This window comes from Anneissia japonica, unplaced genomic scaffold, assembly GCF_011630105.1.
Source record: "Anneissia japonica isolate Jap-2015-1 unplaced genomic scaffold, ASM1163010v1 scaffold493_len2256704_cov171, whole genome shotgun sequence".
NCBI lineage: Eukaryota > Metazoa > Echinodermata > Crinoidea > Comatulida > Comatulidae > Anneissia > Anneissia japonica.
The window spans coordinates 38225-51803 of record NW_022727062.1 but is presented as its reverse complement, the minus strand read 5'-3'; the positions used below and the strand labels follow the sequence as shown (position 1 = coordinate 51803).

At 33.5% G+C, this 13579-nt stretch overlaps 1 protein-coding gene across 1 annotated transcript in view; it reads right to left on the bottom strand.

The window, feature by feature from the left end:
- The window catches only part of LOC117113491 (putative ammonium transporter 3), a 25599-nt gene that overhangs the window by 10233 nt on the left and 1787 nt on the right, over positions 1-13579 (bottom strand). Inside the window, exons 2-5 of the mRNA XM_033256834.1 lie at positions 6387-7144; positions 3968-4039; positions 2435-2494; positions 1003-1079 (exon numbers count right to left, since the gene is read on the bottom strand). Of these exons, the coding sequence (XP_033112725.1) occupies positions 1003-1079; positions 2435-2494; positions 3968-4039; positions 6387-7087 (910 nt within the window). The 5' untranslated portion in view covers positions 7088-7144. The remainder of the gene's footprint in view (positions 1-1002; positions 1080-2434; positions 2495-3967; positions 4040-6386; positions 7145-13579) is intronic.

The window sequence follows — 13579 nt, the reverse complement described above, 5'->3', positions numbered from 1 at the left end:
CAGGTTATAGGCAGGCCTACAAAATGGCCCACCGATGTATAGTAGACCTGTTGGCACTTGTAGTACTAGTTCCTGGTTTAACAGGTAGGGGAACACAGATGTGTATAAGAGACAGGGCCTACTGTAGTTCGGATAAGCCTTACATACATCCACCTTGATTCAAGACAAACACTAATAGAGATTATGAATTAGTCCTACTTTCTGCATAATTAGACTAGAATTACATCTACTTTATTTTCTAATTGGATTTAGGCTTTAAGAAACTGATATGACGTTTACCATCCGGAATGGAAAATTACAGATTGAAAGCTCTTAAAAGCTCTAAAGTGGTGCGGTCACCTTGATGGCTAAGATACTTGCCTTCCAACGCCAAAAAATCAGTCAAATTACGATACATTTAACTGGATATTAATGATGACAATTATAGAAAGCAGAACATTTTTGGTTTATTTTTGCGATATATTGTGAGACTGTCATAAATAGCTAATCTCAGTGTTCGTGATGCCTGTGATCTGGACAGAGAAGCCGCGATTTAAAAAATCTAAATCTAAAAAGTACCGTACGTTACACAAAAATACAGATGAAATTGTTTACGTTCACATCTGACATACCGTAACATGCAAACAAATATTACGTAATAAAAACAAACGGTGACATAAACCTAAAAAAAGCAACGAATGCACACGTGGAATAAGGTTCGGATGTACAACATGGATTATCAACAATTAAAATAGAAAAATGGTTAAAAAATTACCACGAAATCGTACAGTAGAAAACAATAGGCAGATTCGTATTTTGAACTGCGCATGCCCGTATCCAAGGTCAATCGACAAAAACCTATGTTGTGTGATGTTTGTTTAAACTACAAGTTGGCTTATTGTAATCTGATATTTCAAACCTTTCTCACTATTGTAATTATTGAATTTAACTTTAAAAGTTTAAAAAATATATTACAATACAGTAGGGTGCTTAAAGTCTGATGTATTTATTATTGATATCTACCTGTTACAGCTACAAGAGCTCCCAACACGCCATTGATAATGTAGGACACATCGAACGTTCTCCTTTTTGTTATATAACTGAAAAAATGATATTGATAATGAAGCATACCGTAATTAATTGTAATTTAATAAAATAATAAGTTTAATCACAATATTGATGAAAATAAAAACGTCAAATGAAAAATAATGATGATGATTATCATGATTATGATAATGATGATGATGATGGAAATGGTAATTTTGTTGTTGATAATAATGATAATGATGATGACAACGACAATGATAATTGATAATATTAATATTGATGATGATAATTGTGTGACTAATAAGAATAATAGTAATAATAATCTACAACAATATATCTAAACATCAATGGTTAAACTATCAGCAGTTGAAATTAGCCACTGAGTGCCGTGCTACGAAGACCTTTGAACCCCTGGTTCAATTTCATTACTAGTCCTTCATTTTAGCTAGATGTCGAGAGGCGAATTCAAGGGATACCGCCGGCACACGGCCCCACCCCTTTTTTTTTTCTTTTTTATTTTCAAATGGGAAAAAAGTAAATTATATTCAAATATAATTTCGAGAGTGCCATTTCCGATCATCTGGATTCCCTCCCGAGCCCCCTTCTATTTCGAAATCCTAGATCCGCCATTGCAGATATGAAGTACGTTATCGTAGCCTCGATTTTTCGGATAAAATACTTTTTTTTTCTATTATACATAAACTCCTTATAACATGAAAGTGGAGAGCTTCAGAAGGAAAAAATGTTTCTAGATGCTGACATCAGAGTGCTTGCCTTTCAAACTCCGACTTTCATAATATTGACAAAGTTTATCTATCTTATTAAAAAAAATATTTAAAAATATTAAATGCTTTGTTAAGATTATTCGGAAAGCGCTTAGTCTCTCGAAATACAATATTCTACTCTAGAATGAATTGATTGTTTTTTATATTTTTTATTTTAAGAAGGTATTAACTATGGTTTGAAATTAATTATTTACCATACTAATAAATTAACCAATGACGTAATCAAAAATTATTTTTAAACGTTGGTACTCATTTGTTTAGAAGCTATTCATGATTTAGAAGCTATTCATAATGCATTACAATCATGTAAGCATTTAGTTTTCTATGATTAGACGGCGATGCCATAGTTATTATATTTTTGATTAATTTTACTTGATTGTTTTTGAATTAGAATTATTGCTTTTTTCACGCCGAAAAGCATTTGCTCTCGTCAACAACTCGCAGATATATATATGTAGAATAATAATAGATAATAATAATATAAAATTATAATGAGTAAATATAAAATACCGTATGTAAATAAATAAATCGGATGAGAATCACCAAACCTAAATTATAACAAAAGTACAACTGTGGAAATACTTAAATGAGTATCGTTTGAATTACGTGGTATCTTTGTTTACCTTAGACATATTCCAGTCGTGCCCCCAGCCACTGATGACGTAATAGTGGCAACGGCGGATCTGTAAAACAAGCAAATTGAATTAAAAATACAAAGCATAGTGATACATTTATATGTATATAAAATTGTTTTTGAATTTTTTCTAGTATTTATTCATATGTTTACGAACAATGTTCAATGTTACAACAAATTTGTATAGAAAAATAAATGTTCAGTGGCGTTCTGAAACAGTTATATAGAAAATTATCTTAAAAATAAATGAGTCTTAAGTCTGCTTTTAAAAGTAAAAACATTTGGAGCAATCTTAATTTCCATAGGAAGATAATTCCAGAGATCAGAATGAAAATGACCGACGACCATAGGAATTGCTTTTGATTTAGGAACGTAAAGTATATACTTGGAGGATGAACAAAGAGAACGAGATGAAGAATGATAACATCTTGTATCATTCAAATTATATGTATGTATTTCTTGTTAAGGTACCGAGAGCGGTCGGCACAGCGGTTCCGCTTTTGATCTCAACCTTGGGATTGTATCACCAACATAGTAATAATCCACTAATGTAATATGAACTACTATTGTAATAGAAAGAAACAGTTAACACTAATGTAACGTTAACCACTAATATAATAAAACCATTAACCACTAATTTAATAAAACTCATTAACCACTAATTAATAAAACTCAATAGCAAGTAATGTAATGAATTTCAACCACTAAATGTTTAATAAAGTAGTTATAATAATATTTAAATACATTAACATTATAAACCCTGACATTTTGTAACCGTACCGTACATTCTCCACAGAACCCAAGAATATCATGTATATTATATCGAGGCCAAAGATCATAATCCCATTGAGTTCAATATTGTTACTGGAATAATAATTGTGGCATGTTAATTTCTTGGAGGTGAAAGATCAAAGCCAGCCTTTTGGAATACTAGTTTGCATACATCAAACAGAATTAAAGAAAACCATAGTTTTAAATACCTTACTAAATAATTTTGATTTTTTTTTTTAATGTTCCCTATGGTTGAATTTATGGCTAATTATTGCCAATTTATTACATTGTTATTCATGCTTATTTTCTTAAATTGCTAAGCGCCTATACCCTTTTATGCTTAAATCTATTATTATCAATATTATCATCATTATTATTATTATTAATTCTAGTTGAATTAGAAGAGCGGCAAAATAAATTGCACACCGTTATGTCTTCTGGCTTTACTATTTATATTTTTTTTTTTCTAAGAAGTTGGCCTAATAATGCAGAGTAGCGTCAATTTTGTGAAGCTCTAATAATTGAAAAAGCGTCACCGTGGTGGTTGTGTATATACATTATGTGAATGTATTGCCACCTAAATTAATCCATTATCAGTAATATCGTGATAAAATTATCATCTATTAAGGGTGCCCGGTAAACAAGCGTGCACAATTAAGGGTACATTAAGGTACAATACCTAAGGGTTCATCAACCCACGAAATAAAGAGATGTTGATGAATACAAATTCTAATATAATTCAAAGACTAACCTTGCAGCGAATTTCCAACGATAGTCAGTAATACCATATGTACTCCCGCAGTTGAATCCTAGCCACCCCCACCTGCAAATGGTATAGACCAAATAACTGGTTACACAATATTTTTCTAAGACACGGAAAAACGGTTATGACAACAATATGGAAATAAAGATAACAACACAAAGCTTTTTGATCAGTAGTACCGTACCTACAGGTAGATACTCATTATAATTTCGTAGTAAAATCATAATAATATACAATACAATACAATACAATACAATATACTACAATACAAATCTTTCTTTAATCTGGAAAGCTCATTTCAGTACAATAGATGTAGTGGTCTCCTAAGCGGTCCAGTTTTGGTAAAAAATACAATTTAACAAAATTATAAAAAGAACGAAAAAATCAAAGAAATTATAAAAGGGGTGAAAACAATTAAAATACAATGCACAAATGAAATTAAAAGGTTTAAAAATCAAACGTAGTTAATAGTTTGGAAATGTTTACGAACATCAACTGGAAGGTCATTCCATAACATTGATGATCGGTATAGGAATGTTCTCTTCCCCATGAGTGTTTTTCCAGGGTGGAATTATTAATGTTTGTGGATTGGCTTCTAGTATTTTTTGGGTAGAGTGTGTCCATGAATTGGAATTGATTAGTTAAATATAATAGGGCGAACCCCTCTAGACATTTAAATATCATAATTTTAATATCGTTTTCCCATCTGAATATTAGTTCAGTAATAAGGGTGTATATATCAGCATAAAGAGAAATTTTGGCTGGTCAATTTTAGAGAATTTAAAGACGAGTAATACTTCAAGAACTACAATTTGACCAAACACGCAATTAGCATGCATTAGCATTAGCAAGTAGTCTTAAAGCAAAATTAGAAATGGTATATCTTAATCTACGAATGACACCAATACTTTGTGATAGTCTAGATGAACTTGTTCTACATGATTTTTCCATGACATAATTGAATCAAAAATAATTCCAAGATATTTGAAGCTTTCAACTCTTTACACATCATAATTATTATACATATATATAGGCCTATATTTTTTTGCATAATACGCAAACGATAACGTTTAATCATAAGTGAATTTTGTATGGAGAAATTACCAATTTATTATAGGCAATTAAGTTCCGTGACCAACAGGTTGAACGTCTCATTGAGAAAGACAATGTGTCATTGTAACAAAATGAGTGAAGTCATTGGAATAGTTCTTCCCAAATGTGTCACCTCTATCTTAGCCATTCCCTAAATTGTATGATTATCAATTCCTGTTTGCGTATTCTTCTCAAAAGATAGACAGGGGTGAATACATAACCTTTTTATACAGAACAAATACAGAACTAAAAATACAGAACAATACTATCAAAACAGGATAAGAAGAACCAAACAAAGGTGCGAAACAAACTATGTAAGTCGGTCAACCATAAACAACTAAAACCAAGAAATGTTATTATCCAAGCAAATTTCAAAGACAAAGCAGGGGCGGATTTAGGGGGGGCCGGCCCGGCCCCGGCCCCGGCCCCCCCTTTTGGGAGGTGAAAAAAAGAAAAAAAAAAGAAAAAAAGAAGGAAAAAGAAAAAAATGATAGCCCACAACGCCTCAAATGTTATTTTCGGCGTCTAGAACACAAAAATTTCGCGGGGGCATGCCCCCGGACCCCCTAGGGCGTTGTTGTCTCGATCGGCCCAAATTTCGGCCCCCCTTTCGGCCCCCCTTTTTGGACATCTCTGGATCCGCCCCTGCAAAGCATAAAAAATTGCATTCTAAAATCGATAAATATATATGAAAATGACCTACAAACATTTATTTACATTAAAATTATCAAGCTTGGAGGTCATTAAAAGCGTTTACCTTGGTCAGTTGTGTTTTTGTAACTCAATGGTGTATTTTATTTTCAATTTGGATACTTCAACATAATATTAATTGTAAATTTTAGTAAATTGTGTTCCTTTTTATATGTAGTTGTTTTACATTTTCTTTCTATATGATTTTATTGATTTGTTTCTTCTGTTTAGCATATATTGTTTCTATAGAAACAATACAGCATTGCCATATTGATGTTAAAATCAACACTGATAACAACAAAATACAGTGAATGATATCAAATGTTTCTTGATGAAAATCCAATGATAAACACGTTCTTTATATAGCGCCGTTTCGCTTCCACACTGGAACAAACACTAGAACGTCGCTAAAGTAAGTGTTTATCATTGGATTTTTACGTTCTTTATATAGCGCCGTTTCGCTTCCACACTGGAACAAACACTAGAACGTCGCTAAAGTAAGTGTTTATCATTGGATTTTTATTAAGAAACATTTGATATCATGAATGATTAAATAATCCTGATGGATTATAATCAAAATATAGTGAAACTGGTTTACAACAAATAATAGTTTTTATCAACTTACCATAACATAAACATTCCAAGTAATGCATTTGTAGGTGATCCCATGTTTTTAACATCGCTCTCGTCATCAAATCTACCAAGTCTTGGTTTCAGCATAATCGTCGAAACCAGTCCAGTGACCCCTCCTACTAAATGAACTGCACCAGCCCCGGCAATGTCTACAGCACCTTTTGTATGCAGCCATCCAGTTTTGGCCCAGACCCAACGTGCAGGAAAGCAATAAACCAATGTATTGAGAAATGAAAAAACTATGTACGCCTCGAGCTTCGTGCGCTCTGCAAGCGACCCACTCACAATAGTCGTTGCTGTAGTGGCAAACGATGCTTGAAAAAAAAAGTGTGCGAATAGATGTCCTATGGTTTCATCGTCCATATCAGCATCTACAAAGAAATAGCCAACGCCAACAAACGCGTTACTGCCTTTATTAACTCCAAAACACAATCCGTAGCCGAACATCCAGTAAGAAATTCCACCGAATAAAACATCAACTGCATTTTTCACCATGATGTTGACTTCATTTTTCTGAGACACGGAACCCGATTCCAAAAGGCCGAATCCAGATTGCATCGTAAATATAATGAACGCACTAGTTAAGGTCCATGTCGCATCATCCCACGTACTCATGGGAAATCCATACACAGTAGGCACCGGTGTACTGTTAACTTTGGTTATCTCTGCTGATTCGTTTAATGAGTTCTCCATTACGTCCGATGTAATTTCAGTCTCTATACTAAATCAGCGGTTGTTAATGGCCTACAACTGTATGAGATAAAAGAACAAAAACAAAAAAGATGAGGAAAATAAAACGAGAAATTAATCATAGATAGATAAATATCAAAGTGGAATAATGGAACACGAAAATACTAATGTTGCATTGGCCTACTTGTATTTTAGACAAAATACCATGTACAACAACCAGAAAAAAGAACAGATTAAAGAATGATGGCCAATATGCCAAAAGAGTTAATGTTGAGCAGGACATGTTACTAATACAGTGCACCACAAAAGAAAATACGGGATAGCTGTCTAATGAAATTTCAACAGCCAATTTGAAAGTGGATCAAGAATTCAGCTTTTTGGTAGACTTTGGCATAACAAGGCAAATAGGCTTAATTCTTCTTAAGATACATTTCTTGTCAATGTCTCTGACGGCCGATCCTCGACGAAAAGAAAGTGTTCCCGGGGCGAAATGAAAATTAAAGGTATTCAAAGGTGTATTTAATCGTAATCGATTTTAGAGTCTACTAATATGCCTATGTAGAAAATACATATAGGCCTACATTTTTTGTTCTCCCCAACCGGATTGGGAGGCATATTTCTCCAACGGGGCCCACCCTCGGTCTCCCTCTGGGCGTCACCCCTGTGTAAACTAATAAATGTTTTATGGGGCCTAATATATAAATAGTTTTTTTGAAAAACGGTGGGCAAGATTGCATATAAATATTAATGTTTACAGCATTATAGAGATATGCATATGCCATGCAGTAGAAGAGCACCGTCACAGCGGCTCTATCGAGACCAGGCTAGGCTATGATATGATAGGCTATGAAAATAATAATAGTAATATTAACAGCAACATCATTGATAACAGCAGCCAATAATAATAATAATAATTATTAGGTCTATTTAAGTGGGGGCTAGGGCGATGGCGATATCGCATCGCCAAAATGTAAACACACTAACTACAAATCCATCGGTTAGAGCATGAGCAAATTAGCCTTTTCCTTGCGTTGTGGCGCTTGCGTTGTATTCAGTAGATTTCATCATCAAGCTTATCTACTGTATTTCACTATACTACATTCCATGCCATATTCTTCTCCTGGACCTCACAATATAATTGACAACCTTGTTTAATTTCCATGTGTATATATTGTTATATTCATATTTAATATTATATATGTTAATTGTTGTCTTGTATATTATAGTGATGTTTTCGATTTCTTCTGTTTGTTATCAACTCAAAGAAACAAATCTCGTATATATGTACTATGTATGACGAAAATAAATTTTGAATCTTGAATCTTGAAAAGTTGAATCGATTCAACTTTTCGAAAAAAAAAACCGCAGAGACAATCCGCAACCAACGCAAAGGTTGAGTAGCGTCGGTGTTGAGTTGCGTTGCCAAGTTTGCGTCATCGGTTCCCACTTGGAAGCAGCAAAACCCTCGCATTGAGTCACTTTGCGTCATACGTTGCGTTTGCGTCGTTGCGTTACGTCCTAGTGGGAATGCGTTTCAGTTTTGTTCAGAAGTATTAACTTTTGTGCACTTGCTCATCACTCATTTTTCCACTAAACATAATAATTATTCATCAAATAAATAGTACGGTCAACCCATACGAAAATGCGCATGTGTGTATTTATGAATATATTTTCCTATGAGGATTGTGAAAAACGCTCCTGTTCGTATATGGTTGACAGTCAAAAGTTTGTATCATTAATAATCTAAAATAGTAGAATGGGGTAGGGACTTTATTGTCGATGCCAACGTCGTTCAGTTAGCTTAGATTTGAATTGTACCATTAGGGTTGATCAGACATTTTTACTGTTCACCTTTCGATAAGAGCAACTTTATGAATACTAGGTTGAATAAAAAGCATACAGATATGAAACTGAAACATCGATATTTACTAGTTTAGTGTCGTGGTCTATATGGTCACTTTCGTAGTATGTTGATTGCATTAACAGAATTCCCCCACCCCCAAAAGTGTAACGCTATTGCGAGGCCCGGTCAGGACGGCAATGGGCAAATGGTTTGGCACGGCCTTTCACAACCTTTGGTGCAGAAATCACGGCTGCTTCCATTTGTCCAATACATGTTCCTGTAAGTTGTGTGTCTCATCTGCTTCCCTCTCCCGGTAACACCTCCTTACTGGTCCTTGGCTAACAATAGACATCAGCGCAGGGTTAAAGAAACACATCTCATCAATTGAAAATATTTTACTAGTTCTGTACTGAAACTTATTATTAGCGCGGATGGTGGCTTAAATGGTGTCATTGGTTGACATGTATCTTTGTGGGCTCGATAGAGCATTATATTCATTTTTTTGAATAAAACGTTTCAGAATACAATTAGCAGAAGCGCATTTTATTAATGATTCAATCGGGAGATATAGGGAAACACGTTATATCTTCAGATTTAATAGTAATCTTCAGATTTTCAAGAGTATGACCATGAGTTGTTGTTTTAGGGTCGTATTGCAGTCGTAACGAATTTTGAAAAACACTAATGACTGATTACACATTCTGCTGGTATTTACCAATAGTCGACATAATAAATAGGTCAATAAATTGGTACAGTAGACAAACAATTGATGTCTGTTTATAACGATGGTTATTTAAAATAAAAGGCAATACAATACATCAAACAATCTATTAGCCTTATTGATTGTTACAATGGAACGAGGAGATGGAATGTCACCTGGGCAAGAACAGGTTTAGATTAAAGAATATTAAATAATTGAATAAGTCTCTTTACTAGGTCTTAATAAATATGTTCGCTATATTTGATTTGAGTAACAATGTTAACGTCGTAGAAATAATTAATTCGTGCGATTCAACAATTTTGGCCTCAACAAGGCCAAGGTTTTACATTTCATAAAGGTAATATTGTCGGTGCAGGTTAATGTTATCCTCGGTTGATGAATTGAATTAAGAACATTTTAAAGAAAATTACAAATTTAAGATTTTAGCTTGCTTGAGGATGGTAATTTCAAAACTCATATTGCATCATTGCACATCTACAACTATGAAGTTTTTATAGTCCTATTAATTCATTAATCATGGATGGTAATCGTACTCACTGCATCACACCTTTCATATTCTTCAATATCAACCTATTCCGTCATACCTAACGGTTTCGAATTCATAGATCAGTGTAATTATCTTGTGAGCAATGAACAAACTGAAGCTTCTCTTCCCATCTCGCGTGATTGCATAACAGCACTTGTTCACGACCTTATTTGAGTTTACATTTATTTCACCTTGATGCCAATTACACTTTATTTTTTTAAGAACACTAAGGCTGAAATTGGAACAAAATAGGAACAAATTGAGAATGAGTTAAAAGTATCATATGAGATTTTTATTTTTAAAAAACTAGAAGAACCAACAAAATGTTATCTGTACCTTATTGTGTAGTTGGTGTGGCTATGTAATACCCTCTATACAGTACAGTATACTGAGCCTGTACAATAATAATTTTCTTAATAAATAAGTTTGAAAAGTGTGTAAAAATAAGAAAAAATTAAGAACATTTGAGCCTGAAATCGGCCAAAAAATAAGAAAACTGAACTTGGGCAAAATTTTACTGGTTCTTATATTAAAAAAAATAAGTGTATCTTACTGGAAACTAGATTTACCGTGCGATTTCCAATTGCTTTATGTCTGCTTTATTCAAAATAAAAATTACTTCAAAATAATAACACCAACTGAATTACAGATTCTCATATTTTTCATTTTGGTTGAAAAAACTTCAAGGTTTTCTCTTTCATGTAATCGTCGTTGACTAAGTTTTGATCTAACTAATTCGATTAAAAGGTTTCGAAAGTGGTCCTGGGGGCGAATCCAGGGGGGGATCCAGAGATGTCCAAAAAGGGGGGGGCGAAAGGGGGCCTAAAGTTGGGCCGATAGAGACAACACTGTCCTAGGGGGTCCGGGGGCATGCCCCCGCAAAATTTGTGTGCTCTGGACGACCGAAAATAACACTAGAGCCGTTCTGGGCTTATATTTTTTTCCTTTTCTTTATTTTTTCTTTTTTTACCTCCCAAAATCCTCCCCTGTCCAGCGTCGCCAAATTTGAACGGATGTGCAGGAAAGTTTGTACTCATAAACTAGACGTGATTGCCAACAAATTTCCATCGCCCTTTATTAAGTTGGACCCCAGGGTTCCCCCTACACCTACAAAACAAAACAGGGGTTTCAGCAAGATTTCTTGACGAAAACCTACTCTACCCTTACTTTCAAATTAACCAAATATACGTGGTATGACGGTACCCTTACTAATGTTGTATCCTAGCATAATAATATGTATTTTATTCTTCTGCCTCAGGGACTTTAGGATTTATTCGTTGCACTAATAGGACTAAAGAAACTAATTTCCTTCTTTTGTCCTATAAACGTATAAATATTTTATTACCCGATTCTGGAACATGCTGTTTCTGTGTGGATCTTGGTATCGAATCTCAATCTTTTGAAAAACTTTAACTAATGCACTAGGTACTTTTTCCTCGTAAGATTTTGAACGCCCCTCTTATGAGGACAGATTATCTATCTTTCATCTATATTATCATCTCTGATTGACTTTCAAACTATTATTTTTGTTGTGAAATATTTAGTTTTTATTGATTTCTTTCTTGGGTTGAGTTGGATTTCTTCGGTCTAACATATATTATAGATTACCAACGAAAGTTCTAAGACTTATTTCCATTGGGGTCCTTCTGGTGGTGAGTTGGGCAATACACTGGGAGACAAAACCCTGCGTTCTTTAACGTTCACATGAGCCATTTTGCACACCAATGGCTTAAACGTCTCATCAAGATGGTGCACTGGTGAAACACAAGGAGAAAAGTGATGAGAATGGAACCAGGAACTTAAAGATCCTCACGCTTCGGCGCACACACAGACTGACCTATGTAGCTGCTCTTTGGTATTTTTATCTCTTTATGTTTCGTTACAAAATAATGATCTTATATTCAGTTCTCCTTTTATCTGTTTTCGATCCTAAAGTTTAGACTTAAAGAACCTTGTTCTTTTAAATCTTCCTATTTTATATATTGTATTTAATGACCTTCGTTTTACAAGATTTTCTAAATTCTCAGAATTATAATTACTTAGCTTATTTCTTTAATTAATTTTTAAATTATAAATTATATATCTAAAAGGTGAGTCTTCAACAGTGACTTAGTATTTTATAATTATGTTTACTTTTAGTTTTTGCTTGTTTCTTGTAATTTTGTTATTCCGAAATTTAATAAATCAAATCAACTCAATTTAAAGAATCGGGAGAATGAGAAGACAATTGAGTAGGACCGCATCTTGTGCTGGCGGCTGAATCATGCTAACATCTTTTAAGGTTTTATTTGTAGCCGATGAATTGTATATTTCTAATTGTTGATGTTTATTATTTTTTATGTTTGTAAATTATGTGTTTGTTTGTTTGAATGGATTTGATGTATGTATTTGGGTTTCTTGTATTTTTGTACTACAATAATTTCAGACTTGTTCTGTTATTTTTTTACGTCATTAGATATTTAAAGAATATATCTTAACTGGTCTTTACATGCTTTTAATCTGCAATAATATTATTGTTTCAATATTTTCCTTTAAGCGTTCCGGGAGCTAGGTAACAGATACAAAACAAAGTCGATGATATTACTATCTTAAATATAAGCAATAAAACATCGGATACGTGATAAAAACATCTTACATTATTTGTGTGAATGACATCATTATATACGTCATAACTCTAATCACACCCGGAACAGAAGAGCAGGTTAGAATCCTTGTATTATATCATCAGAACTGGACTGAAACATGCCTGCCTTAACTAGATGGTTACACCTCACATCCAGATGAGGAATACATTTTGAAGTTTGTTCCTTGATATACTCAACTATACGATCATGTCTTGCAATATGGAGGTTACGAAATGTTATACGTCCATTTAAGATGTGTGACACAGTGTCTACAAGATTATTACACATATTACAACTTTTGGGATAAGACTCAGGGTAATACAAATGAAGCAACGCATTACACTCTAATAATTGTAATCTCCCCTTTATGATAAATTTCACCAGATTATCTCTTAATGAATAGTTAGTGAGAAATTTCATTAATGTGACATCATCACAATCAACCTTAAATATTCTACCTTGTGATTTTAAGTTTTTTTAAGCGGTTAATTCGACTCATATTATGTTTAATTTTAATATGTTTACTTATTAATTTTTGACCAATCAAAGACATCGTATTGTTTTCTAAAATTAAAAAATCATCATTGTGGATTTTAAGTTTAAGGTTTTCGCGAATTATCAATTCATTTAAGTGCATCCAAATTGATGCAGGCCAAATTGTTTTCCCGTGCTTAGTTATTCTCCCCATTACATCTGACCTATAATTGCCAAAGCATTGTTCATCAATCGCCTTTTCTGCTTTACGTTTATCCATATGGAGTTCAAAGGATGACCTAAATCT